We start from the raw sequence: 22,412 nt of genomic DNA, 5'->3' as shown, positions 1-22,412 counted from the left end.
GGGGTGAGCTCCTGTTGCTCGGTCCCTGCTCCTGCCAACCTAGCAGTTCAAAAGCATGTCAAAGTGCAAGTAGATAAATAGGTACCACTCCGGCGGGAAGGTAAACGGCGTTTCCGTGCGCTGCTCTGGTTCGCCAGAAGTGCTGCTGGCCACATGACCCGGAAGCCAATAAAGCGAGATGAGCACCGCAACCCCAGAGTCGGTCACGACTGGACCTAATGGTCAGGGGTCCCTTTACCTTTACCACCTTTGAAACAGGTAAAACAGGTTGGTACTAACCAACAGCAAGCAACCCAACTGAGCCAGTGTCCTGGCAGCAACATCGCTGCCCCTTACCGAGACTGGGCAGAGATGGGGCAGAGCAGTGAGTTTGGGGCAGCCCCTATTTATTATATCCAGCAGAAATCCCCTTTGCATAATGAAGGAATAACTATGACCCTTCCCTATGACCACAAGATGGAGGGAGAAGAATTGCACCCACCAGGCCCACGGACAGTTCTTTTGCATCTGTTCCAGGCCCTTCCCCGACTGAAGCCCTAGACACAGGCCCTTCTTGACCTCCTTTCCCTAACTTACAAAGATCGGAAAAGAATTCCCATGGGTGCCACAGCAGTTCCAGAGTTTCTGGGAGCCATGGGAATTACAAATTACCATGGTTCCCACAAGTTTCCAGCACCTAAGGGAGGTGATGCCGTAGCACTCAGTGAGAATCCTCCACCTTAGCGATTGAGGCAAAGGAGGCATGGGAGAGGTTTAGGCTGGCTGGTGTAATGAGGTTAAGATGGGTGGGAGTCATCTGCTGTATAAAGAGACAAGGTCCACCCCACAGGCTCACTATCTCAAGGAGGAAAGCATCAGATACCAACCAGAAATTATTAAGCTCCCTAAATACAGAATGGTGCTGAGGATTGGTTCCTTTCCCCCTCTTCAGCCCCACAATAAATACTAAATTGGGAAACTTCCAAGTCAAGAGCCCTGTGCTTTGCTTGCTTCCAACAGCAGCCATGTGCAAAGCTCCCCAAATAATGATTATTGTTCTACTACGGCAAGAAATATATTAGCACAATACATAAAGCACGCATCTGTCAAAAGTGAACCACGGCGCCTATTGTGCGGATGCAAAGGTGAGAGCAGGCAAGCAAAATGAAATAGCACCCAATACAACGTTGGCAGATAATTGGATTAACTATGGAAACAAAACTGATTAAGGGGCCGTTAATCATGGTGCACAGGGCAGAGCTGCTTCAGAAACAGATAAATGGGGGAGCCAGAAATTGATTTCCAAAAGGAGAGTTGCCAGGGATGCAGACTGCACAGGAGGGCCACCTAATCCCAAAAGATATTCTCATAACATGCAAGTGGTCTGGTCAATACCGGACAGCATTGCAACCTCCCTCCAGCTGCGTAGCTGCTGCTTACCAAGGAGAGGGGGACGAGGCAGTGGCAAGGTGGCTGCGGTGAAAACACACCAGCAGGAGGGCAGCATTGATTCCACCAGCGTGCCAACACTGCACCAACCTTACTGCCCCTATCTCAGTATGCAGAAATGTCTCAGCTGGAGGTAGGCCAGGTGAGAAGTGCAGCAACACCTGTCTGCTACTGGGTCTGCTTGTTATCCCACTCATAACACCCTTCACAGGATCAAAGTCTATCCTGGAAGACAGTCCAGAAGCTATGGAACCATAAACAGCTTGTGACACAAGTACCTGAGGCAGCATCTTCCCCAGCACCAACAAACTCAAGACGTTTTGATCAGGAGGAGATGCACTGCTGTCCATAGCAGAAGCTAGAAGGGTGGTGACAGGGCATTCTTGGTGGTAGCACCCTGTCTACAGAACTCCCTCCCAGGTAACATTTCGTTTCCCTCAGCCACTGACATCTTTAAACAAAGGCTCAAGTTAATCCAAGCATCTGTTACATGAACTGTAGCGTTTGGGGCTCATGGTTTTACAGTTATCTGTTGCTGCTTTTTATTTGTCTTGTTATTTTATTTGTATGGTATGGCCGGTCTAGTTTTCCACGTATGTTAACCCATTCTTAGCTCCCATATGCAGGAAGTGGAAGTATAAAAGTATCAAATAAAGTCATAAAGGTAAAGGGACCCCTGACCATTAGGTCCAGTTGTGACCGACTCTGGGGTTGTGGCGCTCATCTCACTTTATTGGCCGAGGGAGCCGGCATACAACTTCCGGGTCTTGTGGCCAGAATGACTAAGCCGCTCCTGGCGAACCAGAGCAGCACATGGAAACGCCGTTTACCTTCCCGCCGGAGCAGTACCTATTTATCTACTTGCACTTTGATGTGCTTTCAAACTGCTAGGTTGGCAGGAGCAGGGACCGAGCAACGGGAGCTCACCCCATCACGGGGATTCAAACCGCTGACCTTCTGAGCAGCAAGTCCTAGGCTCTGTGGTTTAAGCCACAGCGCCACCCGCGTCATAGAAGTCATAGAAGCCTTTATTTTAATTCACCCATCCGCCTATTCTGCTAAGCCACCTGGCCAGGAGATTCCAGAGTGTAGCCCAGTTCAGATTTCTCATTTCCAGAAGAAGAAACAAACAGTGATCTAAGGATGGAATCCTACAGTCTCTGGAAGGCCATCGGGAAGAATGGCAAGATATAATTAGAAATGACAATGATAATGTTATACTGTTTAGCTGATCCCCTCCAGTCATTACTCATCTGGAAGGGGCTATTCCAGGGAGGCTTTGAATCTAGTGGATCCCAAGCTCTCATCTTCAAGCACAGACCCTGGAATGGGTGTGGGGAGGAGAGAAGTATTTCAGCCTTTGCATAATAGGGAGTAAAAATGTTTTCTTTCAGAAATAATAATTACCAACTGATGGGAAGAGGAAGAGGGTTTATTCCTACCTTCCAACCCTGATGGTGCAAGTCTAGCAGGGCTTCAGAGCTGCCTATCTGCCTGTCAGGGCAACTTTCTCCTCCCACTGAGCCTATAGGACTGCTCTGTAACAAAGAGTCTTGCTGGCACCTAAAAGGCGAATAGATTTATTGCAGCACAACTATTGTCCCGCTTCACCAGATCCCAGATTATGAATGTTTATGCTGCCATAAATCATTTAATCTTAAAAGTGCCAAAAGGCTCTGTGTTGTTTTGGCTGCAAACACTGCTTTGTTTCTGCTGCAAAAAAAGTTGCTGCTTCTCTGGTAACGGGGATCCAGAACGTCTTTTCACGGGGAACGCCGGCGGTGTGGGTGGGTGGGGGAAGTTACATGGTAACAAATTCTGACACCGCCAAGGGATCACAGGTTCACTTGGGGGGAATAGCTCCAAGCCCAGACATGGACAATGTCAAAAAATGCTTCACACAGGGCAGGAGTAGTAATGCCTGCCAACTGTGTGGCCCAAGGATCCAGCTGATGATTCAGAGAGCCTCCTCCAAACTGAGACTGCCAAGTATGGAAACTGTGGTCACCTTAATCAATACGACAAACCAGGGTAGGGAACCTCAGGTCAAGGGGCTAAATATAGCCTTCTAGGCCATGGGTAGGCAAACTAAGGGCCAGGGGCTGGATCCTGCCCAATCACCTTCTAAATCTGGCCCCTGGACGGTCCAGGAATCAGTGTGTTTTACATGAGTAGAATGTATCCTTTTATTTAAAATGCATCTCTGGGTTATTTGTGGGGCCTGCCTGGTGTTTTTACATGAGTAGAATGTGTGTTTTTATTTAAAATGCATCTTATTTGTGGGGCATAGGAATTTGTTCTTTTTTCCCCCCCTTTCAAAATATAATCCGGCCCCCCACAAGGTCTGAGGGACAGTAGACCGGCCCCCTGCTGAAAAGGTTTGCTGATCCCTGCTCTAGGCCTCTCTATTTAGCCTTCAGAATTCTGTGCAGACCACAGCCCTTCCCTGAAGGCCACACCCCTTCCCTGAAGGCCACACCCCTTCCCTGAAGGCCACACCCCTTCCCTGAAGGCCACACCCCTCCCTGGTCCTGCTTCACACCCCAAAGTGTTTTTGCCTGGGCTGGGATGTAATTCCTCTTATTTGCCTGGATGGAGGGCAGAGCAGGGTGTGTGTGGGTGTGTGTGTGTGGGTGTGGGTGTGTGCGCGTGTGTGTAGAAACTAGCCTACTGTACAAAGGAAAAAAATTGCATTGGTTGCTCTGCCCACTTCTGTCTTTGGCCCACCACTGCCGTGTGCCCCTCAGAAGGAAAGGTAGCCCTTGGGATCCGAAAGGTTCCCCGTCCCTGTGTCAAACTGTTGATCCTGCATGGAACAACATTAATACAAAAGCATCATTCAACATCCTGCACATAGAAGTTCTACTTCTTTGGCTCCTTGAAAATCAGCTGCCCATTCACAGAATCACAGAACCATAAAATAGTAGAGCTGGAAGGGACCCAAGGGTCATCTAGTCCAACCCCCTGAAATGCAGGAATGTCACCTAAAGCATCCATGGCAGCCAGCCATCCAACCTCTGCTTTAAAACTTCCAAAGAAGGAGAGTCCACAACCTGCCAAGGGAGACTGTTCCTCCACTGTCAAACAGCTCTTACTGTCAGAATGTTTTTCCTGGTGTTTAGTCAGAATCTCCTTTATTGTAATTTGAAGCCATTGGTTCGAGTCCTACCCTCCGGAGCAGGAGAAAACAAGCTCGCTCCATCTTCCATGTGACAGCCCTTGAGATATTTGAAGATGGCTATCGTATCTCCTCTCAGTCTCCTCTTTTCCATGTTAAATACACACAGCTCCTTCAACCGTTCCTCATAAGGCTTGACTTCCAGACCCTTGATGGCATAGCTGTCAACTTTTCCCTTTTCTTGTGAGGAATCCTATTCGGAATAAGGGAATTTCCCTTAAAAGGGGGGGAACGTTGACAGCTATGTGATGGTATTGTTCACCCTCCTCTGCACACATTCCAGCTTGTCAATGTCCTTCTTAAATTGTGGTGCCCGGGCTTGAACACAGAATTCCAGATGTGGTGTCACAGGTTTCCCACTAATGGTCTAGAGATTCTGGACCAGTCTTCTAGAAACTGTCAGCATGTGACAGCAGCCACATCCTCGGAAATGGCTTCGACTGGCTGGCTAAACCAGGTGATGGTATAATAATAATAATAATAATAATAATAATAATAATAATAATAATAATTTATTTGTAACCCACCCATCTGGCTGGGTTTCCCCAGCCACCCTGGGCGGCTTCCACAGAGACCAAAAATACACTAAAATGTCACACATTAAAAACTTCCCTGAACAGGGCTGCCTTAAGATGTCTTCTGAATGTCAGGTAGTTGTTTATCGCTTTGACATCTGATGGAAGGGCATTCCACAGGGCAGGCGCCACTACCGAGAAGGCCCTCTGCCTGGTTCCCTGTAGCTTTGCTTCTCGCAATGAGGGAACCGCCAGAAGGCCCTCAGCGCTGGACCTCAGCGTCCGGGCAGAATGATGGGGGTGGAGACTCTCCTTCAGGTATACGGGGTATCAAACTCCTTCAAGTATACTGGTACCTGCTGGGTATCAAACCCTCAGTGAATTAGGAACTTCCCCTGTATGTGAAGACAGGCTCTGGCAGACTGGATGAGACCAACAATGGGTCCAATGGTCAAGGAGGTGGTTTCTGTGTGAGCTGTAGAGGGGCAGATGGGGCTTATCAACCTAGGAAGGTAGCTCATATTGGAGAAGGTAAACTCTGAGCCTAAACCTGTGCTGCCTTGCAGGATATCTTCGGAAGAAGAAAAGGCTCAGGAGTAAACCCGATACAAATCCAGAGTGGACTCCCTAAGAAGGTTGGATGGTATCTTTCACATCTCCTTCTGGCAACTCCTATAGCAAAGCTGGTGCCAAACATATTGCTCCGCTTTCCTTTGGACCACATCAGTGACGCCAAGAGGGGGTTCTTGTCATCTGGGCAGCACAGGACCTCCAAACGCACTGCCTAGGCTTGCACCCTGGGGAGGTCACTACGGTGAAGCTAATCCAGCAAAGACAACACGAGATGCAGTAATCACAAGTAACAGGTCTCTGCGGCCACAGCAGGCGCTGCGATTCTCCAGTGGTTTGACTTCACCCCTGGAGGCACATTCCATTTTCTCCTGATGCAGACCAAAAATATTCTTCTAGACCAGGGTGAAGGGCCACCAAAGAGTTCAAAGAGGGAATACAAATGTTACCAAGAGTGCAAACTCTTAGCAGATGGTTTCCTTTTGCTGCTCTAATTACTGGGTTGCTATGTACTGACATGGGTTGCTATCCGAGAACCTGTTTATTGTACATTCATCTTGAGTGGTTTGCACAAAGTTTATGGGAAGGCTATACAAGACTGACAAACAGCCAAACATCCTTGCTGATTTATTTGCGGGGAGGCTCTTATTTGTTTCAGAAAATGGAGTTTGTTGCGCAAGAACCCCACAACACAATTTTTTCCATCCACAAAACTGTGAGGGGCTGGAAGCAGCGACTCTGAAACAGTGATTGCCACCAGGACACTACAGCTCAGTTATATCAAGAAAGGGAAACAGAAGTAACTTGGAACTATCTGCTTTTAGTCATGTCTTTATTCCTCGGGGAGATAGCTCAGTCGTATTAAACCTGCTTAGAGATGTGAGGGCATTCAGGGAGCACAGAAGCTACCTGCAACAAGAGCTCTTACTGTCAGAAAGTTCCTGCGGCAGCCCTCTAGTCACTGTTTTCCAGGATGACAAGGAACCATTAATGACTACTCTTTGGGTTTGGCCAGCCAACCAGCTACAAATCCCCCTAACAGTTACCTCACTCAACCCACATTTTACCAGCTTCCTCACAAGAATATCTTGGGAGACTTTGTCAAATGCATGACTGAAATCAAGATACACTATGCCCACAGCATCCCCTTGATCCACCAAGCTTGCAACTCTATCAAAAAATGAATGTAAGTACAGCATTTTTCGCTCCATAAGACACACCTGACCATAAGACGCACCTAGTTTTTAGAGGGGGAATGCAAGGGAAAAAATATTCTTTAAAGGGAGCGCTGAGCAGAGCCTGTAGGCATCCCAGGCTCTGCTCAGCGCTCCCTTTCACGAGCCGTGTGGAGCATGTGTGAGGCGCTTGCTGGTTTTTCCCTGAGGAGGGAAAAGGGCAGCCCATCACTGAGGGGCTGTCATTCTCCCTCCTTAGGGAAAATTCCCCAAGAGCTGCACACACGCTCCGCGCGGCTCTTTAAAGGGAGCGCGGCTCTTGGGGGTGTTTGTGGGAGGTGGGGGAAGGGACAGAGCTGCACACTCTGACCCTTCCCCCACCTCCCACAAGAGCCGCGCGCTAAGCCAGAAACCAGGACAGCAAGCGGAATCGCTGCATAGCGATCCCTCTTGCTGTCCTGGCTTATGGGATAGCTGCGCGCAGCCTCGCCCGGGATGCGGGATGAAGGCTCCCCCAAGAGCCACGCTCCCTTTAAAGAGCGTGCAAAGCATGTGTGCGGCTCTTGGGGGCTTTTCCCCAAGGTGGGAGAAGGGCAGCCCTTCTCCCTCCTCGGGGAAAAGCCCCCAAGAGCCGCACACATGCTCCACGCGACTCTTTAAAGGGAGCGCTGAGCAGAGCCTCCTGCCTGCATTCGCACACACATTTCCCCTTACTTTTTAGGCGGGGAAAAGTGCATCTTATAGAGCGAAAAATATGGTAAATTGCCTCGCAGTAACACAGGTAGAAAATGATTTGGGCCAATAGGGTACTTGCAAACCATAGGATATGGTTTTTGTTTGTGTGTGTGTGTTTTGCAAACACAGCCCTGCTTTCACACTGCATTTGCACGAGGGCAAAACCCTGTATTTCTGAAGTGAGCAGCCCAATTTCCACATTTGCAGTTGACACCCACGCGCATCTGAGCAGGCACCACCTTGAACAGGCATGCCGTGTGTGTGTGTGTGTAAAGGGAAGATGGGGAACACCACCTGCAGTTTTTATAGCAAACGGTATTTTTATAAAATGAAAAGCAGAGCAACCGATTGCCAGATTAATGGGGGCATCTTTTTCATCAGTCAAAAGGGGAAAGAATGCGGCTCAGTGGGCAGGGATGCAGAGGATCTGTCAGGCATGCAGGAGGTCCCGGTTTCAACCCTTGCTTGGTGTCTCCAGAAAGGCCTGGGGAAATACCTTGACTGAAACCTGCTTATCTCCAATGCAATTTTAAAAATCTATTCGAAGTTGTTGAGAGTAGCCAAGAGGTGCATGGGGGCAAGGTGTCATCTGTTTCTCATTAAGATCTGCATCAGGAGAGGCTGTGGAATTCCTCAGCTGGTGCCTAGATGAGAAGGGAGGATAGATGAGGAAACACCAGCCAAGATTGAATCCTGGCAGGATGGAGGCACTGTGGGTGAGGTGCCATACTTGAGAAATTGGTCAACTGCCAACGCTGGATGGGGTTGCTCTCCCCCTGAAGGAGCAGGTTCACAGTCTGAGGGGGCTTCTGGATCAAGACCAGATACCCTCAGTGGCTAGGAGTACCTTTGAGCAGCTGTGGCCGGTGCAACAACTATGGCTGTTCCTGGACTGGGAAACCTTGGCCACAGTAGTTTGGTTACTTCAAGCCTGGATTAATGCAATGTGCTCTATGTGGAGCTTCCCTTGCACTTGATTCAGAAGCTGCAGTTTTTACAGAAGGCTGCGGCATGGTTGCTGGCATGAGTCAGAACCTGTCAGCATGTAACAACTCTGCTCAGATGTGTTTCTGCAATTGTTTCTGATGATCAGCCAAGTCTAAGGTGTTACTATTGGGACCAGTTTACCTGAAATACCGCCTCTGCCACTTCAATTTGCAGAACTGCCGCTGTTACAGATACCTCATAATACTCATCTCTGCATTTGTAAGAAACTGGTCTTTTAGTGTACAGCTTTCCACTTTGGAACTCCTTGCTGATTGACCCAAAGCAGGTGCCTTCGCTGTATGCTTTCCAGTTCTTGCTTAAAATATTTTTGTTTAAGCAAGCCTATCCAGACCTGCAGAATGCTGGCATGCGTTTTAATCTGTTTTTAGCATACTGTTCATTTTCCTTAATTCCTGAATGTTTTTAATAATGCAGTTGTATTTAACCATATCTTACTGGCGATTTCACTCTTTCATTCTTTCTGTAAACTGTTTTGAGGTTTCGTTCCAATCAAGTGGTATATAAATCTTGTGGAAAATAAAGAAATATATATATATAAAACTCTCCTGGAAAGCCACTAGCGGTCAGAGTAGTCTGACTTAGTAAAGGTCAGTTTCCAAACTAAGGATTTCTATTTGTGCAACAGGACTTCTCTCCCCGCAAAACACATGTTGGGGGAGTTAGTGGGAGGAGAGCAATAAAAGTGCCATTATGCAAGTTGAAATCTTTGTCCTGGCAGGACCATGACTTGCTGTTTGGCAAACCCATGTTCCTAATTAATTTAGCCAATTACTTAAGCAAACATTCCAACCCCAATGCATGCAAATGAGATGCTTGCTCATTATCCCCTTCATCAACGCCCAGTTTCAGAATGAAAACACTCAAGAACACAAACGAACAAAATGCTCATGGACTAGCTAGATGCGGAGAAGTGGTAGGTGGCAACAGCTAGGGAACCCCCCCCCCCCAAGGGAAGAAAGCTCAGAGCCAAGGAATTGGAGGTGGGAAGATGATGAGTGGTCAGAGGGAGAAGAGTGGGAAGAAGATGGGAAAGGCGTTGAAGAGGTTAACAGGGTATAGTGAGCAGGAAGAGTCTGGGGCAGACAGCAGTCCAGAATCAGAGGCAGGAAAGGAGGGGGCCAGGAGAGAGAGAGGGGAGCAGGCTGTTGAGGAAGCCAGGGAGTCCTGCTGCAACCAGCTCCCCTCCTCCCTGGTGTCCCAGGACCAGTAGAGACATGAAGAAGAAGGAGCAAAGGCAGGCAAGACAACAGAGCCTCAGATTGTTTGGGAAGGAACTGGGGGAGGAGGAGACTTAGGGAGTTGTGGGGAGGCAAGGACCTTCGGTCCCCACAACTGCCTCATGGGGGGAAAGTTCTACCAGGAAGAGTTGCTGTGCTCTGTAGGCCTAGCCTCCTGAACTGCCTTGTTTCTTCAAACTTCACTGAAGCTGTGTGAGCTGTTGTTGACTTGCTCCTGTTACCTTCTCCTAACACCTGACATTAGATCATTACCACAACACAAAAGCAATCCTACACTGCAAATAATCTCTGAAATCAATGTAGGGAACAGGTAGCCCCCCAGATGTTGTTGGACTGGAGCGCCCATCATCCCTGCTCATTGGCCACGTTGGCTGGGCTGAGGGGAGTTGGAATTCAACAACACCTAGAAAGCTCATCCCTTCTTAAATGCAAGACACACCAACAACCATGCTAGAAAAGTATCCTTAAGTTAATCACATGACTTGCCATAATTGTGAGGTTTATCTTATTTTTTTAGTTCCTGTTTTGTTAAGTTTTTTTAATAGATTTCAACTGCTTTATTGATAATTTGTTAATTATTTTATATGATGTGTGCTGTATTCGCGATGTGCTGTTATGTTTTATTATGTTTGGGTTATTTATTGGTTGTAAGCCACTTTGATATTCATTTGAATGGAAAGCAGAATAGAAATTCAATCAAGCAATCAAATCAAATCCCTTAAAAGTTTTTTTAAGACTTCTGTTTCATATTAATAATTCCATAACAATTCCATATTAATTATTAGGTGACCATGAGAATGATAAGGAATGTATAATACTTATAATTCTTATATATTATAACACTGGGCAACAATTTTTTTACTTTTTGAATGTTGTCTAGATTTCTACAACTGATTTAGGGTATTTTTGCACTGCTGGATCAGGAAATGGCATCCGTTTCTCTCCATCAGGTCAGGTTTTCTGTAAACTGAATGGTGGGCATTGATAAAGGTAAGTACACATAAATTGCATGTTGCTTCACCATTTTTCAAACTTCAGGGCTTGAACTTCTGTTTCTTGGAACTCCTGGAATGCTCAGCAGCACGGAGGTCTCTCTTCAGAGTCCAACAGTAGTCAGCCATCATGACTGCGACCCAGTGACCCTGATACCTGGTCTCCATCTCTTTCATGTCCTGATGGAATCTCTCCTCCTGCTCGTCACTCATTGAACCCAGGTTCTCAGGAAACCGGTCCATATGTGAAAATAGGTAGTGCATCTTGACACTCATGTTGCAGCCCAGGTTTCTGAAAGCAGTCAGCATGTTTTTGACAAGTCCTGCGTAGTTTTTGGCCTTATTGTTGCCAAGAAAGTTCTTCACTACCAGAACAAATGCCTTCCACGCTTCCAGTTCCACTTCGTTCATTGAGTTTCCGAACTCTGGATCTCTGATGAGCTGACGGATCTGAGGACCGTCAAAGATGCCAGTTTTCAGCTTCTCCATGGTCAATCCTGGAAAAGCCTGACACAAGTAAATGAAGCAGTCACCATCCTTGTCCAGAGCCTTGGTGAACTGCTTGATTAAGCTGAGCTTGATGTGCAGCGGTGGGAAGAGTATTCTGTCTCTGTCCACCAGAGGGTCGTTGATGATGTTCCTTTCTTTGCAAGGCACCAATTCCTCCCGCACAGGCCAGTCCTTCTTCGTGTAATGCTGAGCACGGTCCCTACTGTCCCACATGCACAGAAAACATGGGTACTTGGTGAAGCCAGACTGTTGTCCCAACAAAAAGTTCACCATCTTCAGGTCAACACAAATAAACCACTTATGCTGATCATAACCAATTTTCTCCAGCACATACTTCACCGCTTCATAGTTCTCCTTCAGTGTACTCGAGTGAGCCAGGGGTATAGATGCAAACTGGTTGCCGTTGTGTAGCAGAACACATTTCAGTGATCGCTTGCTGCTGTCAATCAACAGTCTCCAATCTTTGGGTTCGTACTGTGGCACTCCAAGCTTGAGCAGAAGCTGCGCAATATCTGCACAGTACACCAAGTCCTTCTCTTCCGAGAAAAAATGGAGGTACTCTTGATGCCTGTTGCGCAAGAAGCTGATGCGAGCACTGTCAGAGGAGGTTTTTTAACTTCAATCTGGATGCCAACAGTTCGTCAGAGTCCTTTGACAAGCTGAGGTCGTGAACTAGATCATTCAACTTCTTTTGGGAAAATGGATGTGGAGCATCGTCTTCAAGAACCACTTCTTCTTCTTCTTCTTCTTCTTCTTCATGTCCTTCAACACTGGAGGCATCTTCGTCACTAACGTCAGGAAGTTCTCCAAAGATAGGCACTGAAATTTCATCACAATGAGCTACAGGACGACGTGCTGATTGAAGATCAGGATACTTCGTGGGGCGGCTGCCCCATTAACTTAGTTTTGATCCCCAACATTTATGCTTTGCTGGACCAATTTATGGAAGATTTCGAGGTTTTATGACTTCAAACTGATCCCTTTTCAACATAATCACCCAGAACTATCGGACCTGAATACTTCTTGTCATTAAAATAATCATTTCCAATCAAAACAATTATTTGACAAGGCATTTTACCCCCACCAACTTCTTCTAAAATGCTCCACACAAGCGTACATGTGAACAAAAACATAAAAAAGACATGTGGCCATAGCTCAAAAACTTGACCTGATTGAGCAAAACCAATGTGATTTTTGGATTCAGCGCATCAGATTCATCTTAAATCAGCTGAAAAAACGCAGACAACAAATTTGTTGTTGACCAGTGTAATTATTGCACATTCCATGATAATTATAAGGCGACCACAACAATGAATGACACTGCACAATACCTTCCATGGCTCGCTTGAAGAAGACTTTGCAACTTCCACAGGTAAGGACTCCGTAATGGCAGCCCGAAGCTTCATCGCCACAGATGAGGCAGATCTTCTGAGGCAACGATTCAAAAGCATACTGAGGACTCTGGCCAGCTTCTGCATCTGACCTGGAGAAAGGAAACAAAAACGAGAAGCGTTGGAATAGAAATGCATCATGGGTAGGGCAGGAGAAATGGCAAGTCTTACTTTGCAACCGACAGCCAACGTTGCAAAGGCAGAAGTTTGGAGAGAGAAACATCCAAGTCCATAAGCACCAAAACAGTGGTCCTTCAACAGTTGTGAGGTCACCCCTACACCCAAACTGATGAGGCATCGGCAAGTGTGTTTCTCTCAGAAACTCCAGCGGGTGCAGAATGCTGCAGCGAGGCTCCTCACGGGGTCTCTGCCATGGGAGCATATTCACCTAGTGCTTTTCCAGCTGCACTGGCTCCCGGTGGAGTACAGGGTCAGGTTTAAGGTGCTGGTTTTGACCTTTAAAGCCCTTCACAGCCTAGGACCCTCGTACCTACGGGACTGCCTTTCCTGGTATTCCCCACGGAAAGCCTCAAGGTCCATAAATAGCAACACCCTAGTGGTCTCGGGCCCTAAGGAAGTTAGATTAGCTTCAACCAGAGCCAGGGCCTTTTCAACACTGGCTCCGGCCTGGTGGAACGCTCTGCCTCATGAGACCAGGGCCCTGCAGGATCTGATTTCTTTTCACAAGGCCTGTAAGACGGAGTTGTATTGCCTGGCCTTTGGTTTGGAGCCAGTTTGATTCCCTCCCCCTCTTTCTTTTTTTCTTTTTCCTTTCTCCTCCTGTGATGAGGCTGCATTTTAATATTTTATTGTTTCAATATTTTAATGTTGTATTTTAATTTTGTTTTTAAGTTGTATTCATTCAACTTGTTTTTATTATTGCTTGTTAGCCGCCCTGAGCCAGGCCTTGGCTGGGGAGGGCGGGGTATAAATAAATATTATTATTATTAAATGCAGGTCCGCCTCCATCAATTACATGTAAAGTGCCAGAGGTCCGATTTTACTAACGAAAACAAAGCCCTCAAACCACCTATAGACTGTCTCCCTACAGCAGGCTGGGGAACGTCTAGCACTCCAGATGTTTCTGAACAAGTTTGTCCAATGGCCAGGGATCCTGGGAGTTGTAGTTCGGTGACATCTGATGTGCCAAAAGGTTCCCCTTGCCTGCCCTCTGGTCTGTCACTCATGATGCTCATCTGGTACAGTACCTCCTACTAGATGTGAGCCAAGTGGAGGGAAAGCACCAGGGGAGGAGAGATTTATGGAAGGTAAGATGATGATGGGGGGGAAGCAGCACCCCTCACCTGTGCAGCCAATTAACATTAAAAACTACACCGTTCCCCACATGTCCCTGACATGTGTGCTGTCCACTATTGGTGTGGGCAACCTTTGGTCTTCGAGATGCTGCTGAACCTTTTTTGTGCTGTTATCTACCTCAATGGGTCAGGCAAACCACAATTCTGAATAATGCTCTGTATAGGGTTAGGTAGGGGGTGCCAGGGATGAATTTGTGGAACCATGGGGATAGTTGCTGAAGAGATTTGGGGCCACCGTTATGCAGATTTACGGTGGTACCTTGGGTTAAGAACTTAATTCGTTCTGGAGGTCTGTTCTTAACCTGAAGCACCACTTTAGCTAATGGGGCCTCCTGCTGCCGCTGCACAGCCACTGCACGGTTTCTGTTCTCATCCTGAAGCAAAGTTCTTAACCCGAGGTACTATTTCTGGGGTAGCGGAGTCTGTAACCTGAAGCGTCTGTAACCCGAGGTACCACTGTATAGATGCTTATAGATTCTAAAAATATTAAGTTTATAAACATATAGCACACTTGCATTTGTCTGTCCTGAATTTCCCTCTGTTGAGTTCCATTTGATGACCCCCACCCAGCATCGAAGAGGGAGAAAAACTTCCCTGTGCAGTGGTACCTCAGGCTAAGTACTTAATTCATTCCTGAGGTCTGTACTTAACCTGAAACTGTTCTTAACCTGAAGCACCACTTTAGCTAATGGGGCCTCCTGCTGCTGCCGCACCACCGGAGCACGATTTCTGTTCTCATCCTGAAGCAAAGTTCTTAACCTGAAGCACTATTTCTGGGTTAGCGGAGTCTGTAACCTGAAGCATATGTAACCTGAGGTACCACTGTATCCATTTTCTATGCACCGTGCATCGTTTCATAAACCAAAATGTTTCCTCTTTCGTTCTGTTACAGTAACGCAACACCAAACCAAAACTGCCTCCAAAATTAAGCGCTCCTGAACTTTGCTCTCCTGCTGATTAAAAAAAAAAAAGCCTGCCCCCATGTGGAGCAAAACCCACTTCAGCCTCACCAAGTTGTATTACCCGAAAGGCAATTCCGCTTTTAAAATGCTCTCAGTGAACAACATACAAAAGCGCTCGCTCGACAAAGCAGTGGCAGAGCACATGCGGCAACAGGCACACTCACAGGGTCTGTGTCCCTTTGGCAGTGCCAGATTTCCTTATAAGCTAAGCAAGCTATAGCTTAGGGTTCCCACTCTCTTGGGGGCCCTAAGAAATTTTAAAGGAGAAAAAAACTGGATGTACATTTCCAAAATATACGATTAAAAAACCCAATAAAATAAAACCTACATACAGCAGCAGTGTTTTGTGTTGTTCTATTAGGTCCATAAATTACCATATAGCATACATTCCACACACAAAACAGCGACAATTTGTTGTTTACAAAGGACAGCTGGACATATAAAGGGCCCCATTACCTTCAGCAGTTTAGGGCAGGCATAGGCAAACCTGGCCCTCCAGATGTTTTTGGGACTACAACTCCCATCACCCCTGAACACTGGTCCTGTTAGCTAGGGATGATGGGAGTTGTAGTCCCAAAACATCTGGAGGGCCGAGTTTGCCTATGCCTGGCTTAGGGCCTCATCAAAGCTAAATCCAGCCCTGCCCTTTGGAGAATAGAAGACACAGCGGAGACTGCCGTGCATTAAGAAATAGGATTTATTCACCAATTTACACCTTCTGTCTGCATGGAAGAAGTCCAGACCTTACAGCTTGCACATTTTCAGAGGCACAAGTACCCTTCAAGCTGCTTCCCTCAAAGATGGATCCCAGCCTCTACTTCTTCCTCCTCCCAGGATTCCCTGCTTCAAAGCTCCACTTCCTGCCCCCTCAAACACACAGTTACCCTTTGTGCCACCTGACTCCCCAGGCCAAAGGATGCGTCTATTAACACCTTTTTAAAAAAAAATAATGCTCTTCGCCCAGCCATCCAGGCTGGTTTGCATAAGCCAGCACAGGAATTCTCTGAATTTCCTTGTCTGGGACAATTCTCTATTATCCATATCCCAAAATCCTAGCATTTATTTGTTCCTAGTGTTTAGAGGGACACCCCCCCTGCCTCCTCCCCAACCACCGTTCTATAAGCAATACATTCTATAGTCCAAGCCATCACCCAGTTTAACAGAAGCACCCTCAAGTGAGATGTTTGGGTCTCTCCAGCCAAAGATGCACGAAATGGTGTCTTCCAGGGAGGGCTGGCAAGAGCAACATCGCTGACCAAAAAACGACCGCATCCTGTCCTCCACCCACCCACTCACCCACCCCCCGCTTCCCCATGGAAGCGCCATGTTGCACCTCCTTCCTCTCATTAGTAATGAAATATCGCTGTTGTGAAGGAACCTCAAATTAATCAAGCCCTGAGAGATCACACCATTTACCAACTTCAATGGAACTTCATCTGAGCTGACCACAACCAGGCTGCGGGTTGAGTATTGCACAATCTACTTTTGCATGCAGCTTTCTAGCGTGCTTTGATGCTGCCTTCCTTTATAGCCTAGTCTCAAATCACAGAACCTTTTAAGAATATATTCTCCACCAACAAGAAGCAGAAGGGAAGCAGCTTCCTCGGTACGGCTATCTGCTGGCGTATACCTAATGTCCGTGCATTTAATATCCATTGGTGGTAGGATTCTCTATGTGTCACTTTTCCAGCTGGATTCAAGAACTTTGCTAGCGTATTAACTTTTCAACATTCTTAGCTTGGTGGTTTCTGGTAGTGTTTGAAACACAGATTTCTAGCATTTATTGCATGTTAAGGACATTTATTGCATGTCGTCGGCCAGGAAATGTGCATTTTTGAATTTGAGGTTTTCAGAGGTTTTGTGGGAGTGCCGGCTAGCAGACTTTTGAAGGGCTCTATCAGGTATTCTTCAGCTGCCCCTCCTCTACGTATTAATGTTAAATTTCTAACAAAGGCATAGCAGCCAGCTGCACCTGTTTGAATGGTGAGATTTATCGGCTACAATGCTCCGTTATCAGACAAAGCAGTTTTAAGATAAGTTTTGTGGGGTTTAAATGATGCGTGGTTTGTCAATCACTGCGAACTCTGAAAAGCGTTCCGGCAATGAACCGCTGTTTATTTACAAACACTAACTGAAACTCTGAAAACCACAGTTTTGAGGGGAAGCGAGATTTGTTACAATTTGAAGAATTATTTGGGAGAAAGAGTGAGAATGCGTTTTCAAGAAATAACAGGTCGTACGCCACTCCATAATGCTTACATTTTGCTCACACTGTAGAAACTCTGTCCATAAGTAGAAAAAACTTAGTCTGAATGGAATGTAGATGTTTTTGTTTGTGTAGTTTTAATTTGTTACTGGTTTCCCTCCCTTGCAACAAGAAGATCGGGTAGGTTTTGCTAAGGGACAGCGATTGGCCCATGAGACTAACTGAATACTCTAAGCAACTCAAACAAGCTTCTGATAGGGAGCAAAACACATTTCCATTTGCTTTTTGCTTTTTTTAAAAAAAGAAAGGAAATGTCAAAGAGAAGCAGCGAATGTATTATTCCAAAGAAGACTAATGCATAGCAGTTAAGTGGCACTCTGGAAAGTGAAACCATTGCGCAGGGCAATCAGAGGCTGTAATTATTAGTGCCCTGTATTTCAAATATGTGTTTAAATCAGTACAATCATAGACTTGTTTACTCAGCTATCGCGTATCAGTGAGGAATAATTGCCAGTGGTTTTATGTAGGACGACAGCCTTAATGCAGCCAGAGCAATGCAATTAGCTATAATGAAAATCAGCGCAACGGAATATGATGATTCGCACTCTGTCCTACCAGGCCCTCCGCCTGTTCTGCTCCACTGAAGGAGGACTGTGTGTAAGTTGTAGAGCTGCAAGCTTTAAATGGTTGATTAATCAGTTTATGAACCCTGATTGCTCCAGTTAAAAGGGAGAGGAAAGACCCTTGCTCGAGGCTTTGGAAAGCCAGTGCCAGCCAGCTAGCTTAGGTAAGCAGTACTCATAAACAACACCCCATGCCCGCCCTTCTGTCTCAGGTGGGGCTGCTTAAATCACGAAGTCAATGAGTTCAATGCATTTTTAAAATTATTTCGACAGTGCAGATATTTCATAGAGCAGAAAAGCAAAATACTGAATAGAGTCTTTCAGAAGGGTTTATTTACAGAACCTATCAGTTTTCTGAAACTTCTTTCTAGATCCGCAGAAGGCACCCATGTTGCAGCTTTCCGAACAGATGGCTTTACAATCGACTTCTTAGTGGAAAGATGAAAGATCGTACTCAGTACTCAGATGATAAGGGGGTCAGAGTTTTTTCTCTCTTTCTTTTTCTTTTTAAAAAGAATACCGTTATTTATTTGCACGATTTACATGCTGCTTAAACCCAACCGTCTCTAAACCGCGCACAAAGATGCAGCACAAGCAGTGGCGTAGCGTGGGGGGTGCAGGGGGGGCCGGCCGCACTGGGCGCAACATCTGGGGGTTAGGGTTAGGGGACGCAAATCCACGGGTTAGGGGGCGCAAATCCACGGGTTAGGGGGCGCAAATTACTTGCCTTGCCCCGGGTGCTGACAACCCATGCTACGCCACTGAGCACAAGAAAAACAAAGTAAGTCGAAACTATAATATCACCTATGTTTGCAACAGGCCCCTCAATTCCTATTTTTAGAAAGCTACCACGGGGCGGAACTTTGATCAAGCCGCCGCCGCCACAGCCACCTTTTTGGCCATAATTGGAACACTGACTCACCTCAGAAATTATCTCACTGGCCCTAATAATTTTGCCAAGCTCCACCTAAACGTCACTTTTTATAACAAAAACAAAAACTCTTCCCCCCCCCCCCCAAATAGAGGCTGGAAAAACTCCTACCTTAGAAAACTCAGATAGGGCGTGAAGAACTGAGGCACGCCGTCTCTGAGGCCGGCGAACTGCTGCGGAGCGTGCAGGGCAATCGGCTGGTAGAGGACCGGAGGCTGCGCGCTCGACGTGGAGGGCAAGCTGAGGCTGTCCCTCTGCGCCCCGCAGCTGGTGGAGGCTCTGCAAGGCGCTGGTCCGTATGAGCCACCGGGGGCGGCGTCTGCGGCAGCAGCTGCAGCCTCTGCTTTGTAGAGATAGGACTCGAACGAGGAACAGGGCGCCTCGGGAATGCCGCCCGTGCTATTCTTGGGCAGAGGAGGAAGCGCACTTGGAACCACGCTCGGAGGCGCGTAGTCTGGGCAAGGCATCGCTGGCGATGGTGCTCCTGCTGCTGCTGCTGCTGCCGTCGGCGGCGGCAAACTTTTGGCAGCCGAGTAAGAGCCGCTGCCGTTTCCGCGGCCGCCGCCGCCGCTGTTGTTCTTAGCCGCCGCAACCACCAGGCTTTCTTCCTTGATCCTGAGGTTGCGCTGAAAATCCCCGACGGAGCCGAACGCGTAAGGCGGCTGCGGCGGCTGCCCGTCTCTGGCCGAGTAAATGTGGTTTGTAAAATCCTGGAGGGTGCAACCGGACGGCGAGAGCGGGGTGCCCGCCTGCACGCTGAAGGGGACCATGTCCTCGTACTCCTCCACGTCCAGCAACTGCCGGGTCCTGGCGGCTACGTACGCCTGGTTGAGAGGGAGGATGGGCAGGTTGAACAGGTCGTGGCCGCTGGGCTGCTCAGCTGCCGCGACCCCCGGGTGCCCCTCGGGTGAAGCCTGGTTGCCGCTGCTGGAGGAGGCGGCGGCGGCGGCGCCGTCCGATTCCTGCTCCGTCGAGCTTCGATTTGCGAAGCCCTGCTTCTCCCTGGAAAACGCCGAGGCGGCGGATCCTGGCGCCTTGCCCTTCGGACTTTTGAAAGGAGGCCCGTCCGCATCTTTGAATGTCTTCCAGTGGGAAGAAGAGGCGACAACCGGAGAAGGTGACGTCGGCGCCGGAGGCAGCGAAGAGGCGTTTGCTGGCGCGTCCTCGCCTTGCCCGTCGGGGCGGCGGCTCATCTGCGCGCCGGAGAACTCGGGGATGTCCGAGCCAAAGAAAGGCCACGTCGAGGGGCTCTCCATGTTGCCTTGGCTGGAGGAGGGCGCCAGGAAAGTGTCCAGGACCCGGTCCAAGACGTCTTTGTCCACTGGCGATCCGCAGCCGTCCCGGAGCGAGGAGGAATCGCTGACTTTCCTCTCTTCCGCCTCCTCATTCGGGGGGCACGACTGCTGCTCGTGGTCGTCTTCGTCCTCTTCTTCCCTCTCCTCCTCGTCCTCTTCTTCCTCCTCGTCGCTGCTTCTGGGATACAGCAGCCCGTCCAGAGACAGGTCTATGGCTTCCACCGTCTCCCGTCGGGCAAAGGGGCCGCGATCGGAGAGCAGGGGCGCCTGAAGAAGGTCCGCTCGATCCCGGATCACGGTGGCGGAAGCAGACAGCTCCCTGGCATCCGCCTTCGTTTTCATTTCGCTTATGAGTAACCCTGAAGTTCGACGGGGCGGGCAAACGGATCCGAAAGTAGCGGCGGCGGCGGCGGCGGTGGTGCGGCTCGGCGGCTAAGCAGTGAGGGCACCGGCCTCTCCGAGGCCCCCTTTGCACATCTTGATTCCCCTTCGGGCGGTATTTGGATTCTCCTCTGTCAAATTCGCCCGGCGTGGCTCAGCGCCAGCTGCTGCACTTCTCCTGTGGGAGAGGAGGCAACGTAACTGCAGCTCTGTTTCCTCCCAGGAAGAGAAGAGGGCTTGGAGGAGAATCCGCGCGGAGGCGAGGTCGCAGAAGTTTCCCAACGCTGCTTTGCATCCAGCCGCCGCTCCGCTTTTGCAAGCGGATCTCTGTGCTGAGGTTCCTCGAACTCTCTGCACACAGACACACACGCCCCCAAACCACACCCCCTTTGTAGCTGTATTTTGCGAAGGCAGAACCCAGATGGCAGCAGGTGCTGCAACAAGTGGGGGGGGGGGGAGCGCACGAGGCGCCGTGCAGAGCTCGGGACAGTCTGCTGCAGGCGCGTCGTGAATAAAATAAAATAAAAATCCCTACCCTCCGGGCAGGGCGCAACTAGGGCTCCACGCGTCGGTCCCCTGCGCGCCTTGGGTTGGGAAACGAGGGAATGTCTCCTTTCCCCTCCCCTCCGGTGCGGACGTTCCCTCTGACCTCGGGGTGCAGATGCGTAATTGAGCGCGCGCGCTCTCCCTCGCTTGCCTGCACCGGTCCGCCGAGCAACAGGCAGCCAAAGGGGTCAGCCCAAACCCGGCGACCTGCGTTGGGAATGAGGGTCAGCAAACTGCTGGAACTCCTTCCACCCACCCCGGGCCTGCCAGCCTGCAGATGAGCCCGAGCTCCGCGCTGCCTCCTGGTGGCCAAGCCCTGGTTCGGGGCTTTGGACGCGCTGGCTGCCAACGAAGGTGCACGGATCCCGCAGACTCTGAGTCCTGCTCCCTTCTAGCTTCTCCTCCTCCTCCTGGTGATCTCCGCACATGCACACAGTCGTTAGCTGTTTCCCCTACCCACTCCCCCCCCAATCTCTTTTCTGCATCTCCAGGATATGGGGGTTCTTCTTAGAAACCCACTGTGGCAGCCACTCCAGTATCAGAGCAGTGCAAGATTCCAGAGGGTTTCAGGCACTTTGCCCAGCGTTTGGTTTCCTTGGAAAGAAGCAAGGGGGGAATATTTTTTTGGCCCTGCTGTGCATAAAGAACCCTTTTTTTGTAAAGTTGTGGGGTCAAAGTTCATTACACTAATGCACTGTTAAGAAATGCAGAAATATAAAAGGACTAAACAGGCAAGGTCCTCTGTTGCAATTTGCAAGATCTCATCTGGGAGAGTAGCATGAGTTAATGCAATAGTGAATAATTATTAGGTTAGTAATACATACTGGCGAAGGAAGGGAGTGCGGTGGGTGCCCTGCCCCGGATGCACAACATGTGCACCGCTCCAGGTGTCAGAGCAGCTGGCTCCACCTCTGGTAATAGATCATGAGAATTTTGATTTCTCAGATCTTTATGTGTGTCTTATTATATCCTGCACATGCACAAAACAAAAACATTTTTTTTTAAAAAAAAGAACTTACGTGACAGTAAATAAACTAGTTTTCTGCAGCATGAAATTTGTCTATCTGTAGGTGGAGTCATACTTTTCTGTTAGAAACAGAACCAATCAAATTCATAAGATTGAAGTTGTTCCACTAGGGCAAGGAACTTCCTCTCCCTGATCTCCCCCTCTGCAAATCTGCGGTGGATTGTTGGGGTGATTTAAGGGGCTGTGTGCTGTCGAAAGTGGCACCTCTGTGTCATGTTTTCCCTTTGCCTTTTTATAATGCGCAGTGAAAACTTTCCTTATGTCTTATGCCATCATGTTGTGCACTTCCTCCAATTCCACCAGTGACAGAAAAAAGAGGAATGAGACTGGAGAACATACATTGTATAGACCTTGTTGCAAGGAAGCCCTTGATGCAAAACAGCCA

The 22,412-nt window shown here is 48.4% G+C and overlaps 1 protein-coding gene across 1 annotated transcript in view; it reads right to left on the bottom strand.

The window, feature by feature from the left end:
* The window catches only part of PGR (progesterone receptor), a 59,407-nt gene extending 37,389 nt beyond the window's left edge, over positions 1 to 22,018 (bottom strand). Inside the window, exons 1-2 of the mRNA XM_083499403.1 lie at positions 18,890 to 22,018; positions 12,681 to 12,832 (exon numbers count right to left, since the gene is read on the bottom strand). Of these exons, the coding sequence (XP_083355529.1) occupies positions 12,681 to 12,832; positions 18,890 to 20,415 (1,678 nt within the window). The 5' untranslated portion in view covers positions 20,416 to 22,018. The remainder of the gene's footprint in view (positions 1 to 12,680; positions 12,833 to 18,889) is intronic.
* Positions 22,019 to 22,412: the final 394 nt, after the last annotated feature.

Source organism: Podarcis liolepis (assembly GCF_965112155.1).
Source record: "Podarcis liolepis genome assembly, chromosome: 4".
NCBI lineage: Eukaryota > Metazoa > Chordata > Lepidosauria > Squamata > Lacertidae > Podarcis > Podarcis liolepis.
This window is presented reverse-complemented; position numbering and strand designations above follow the sequence as displayed.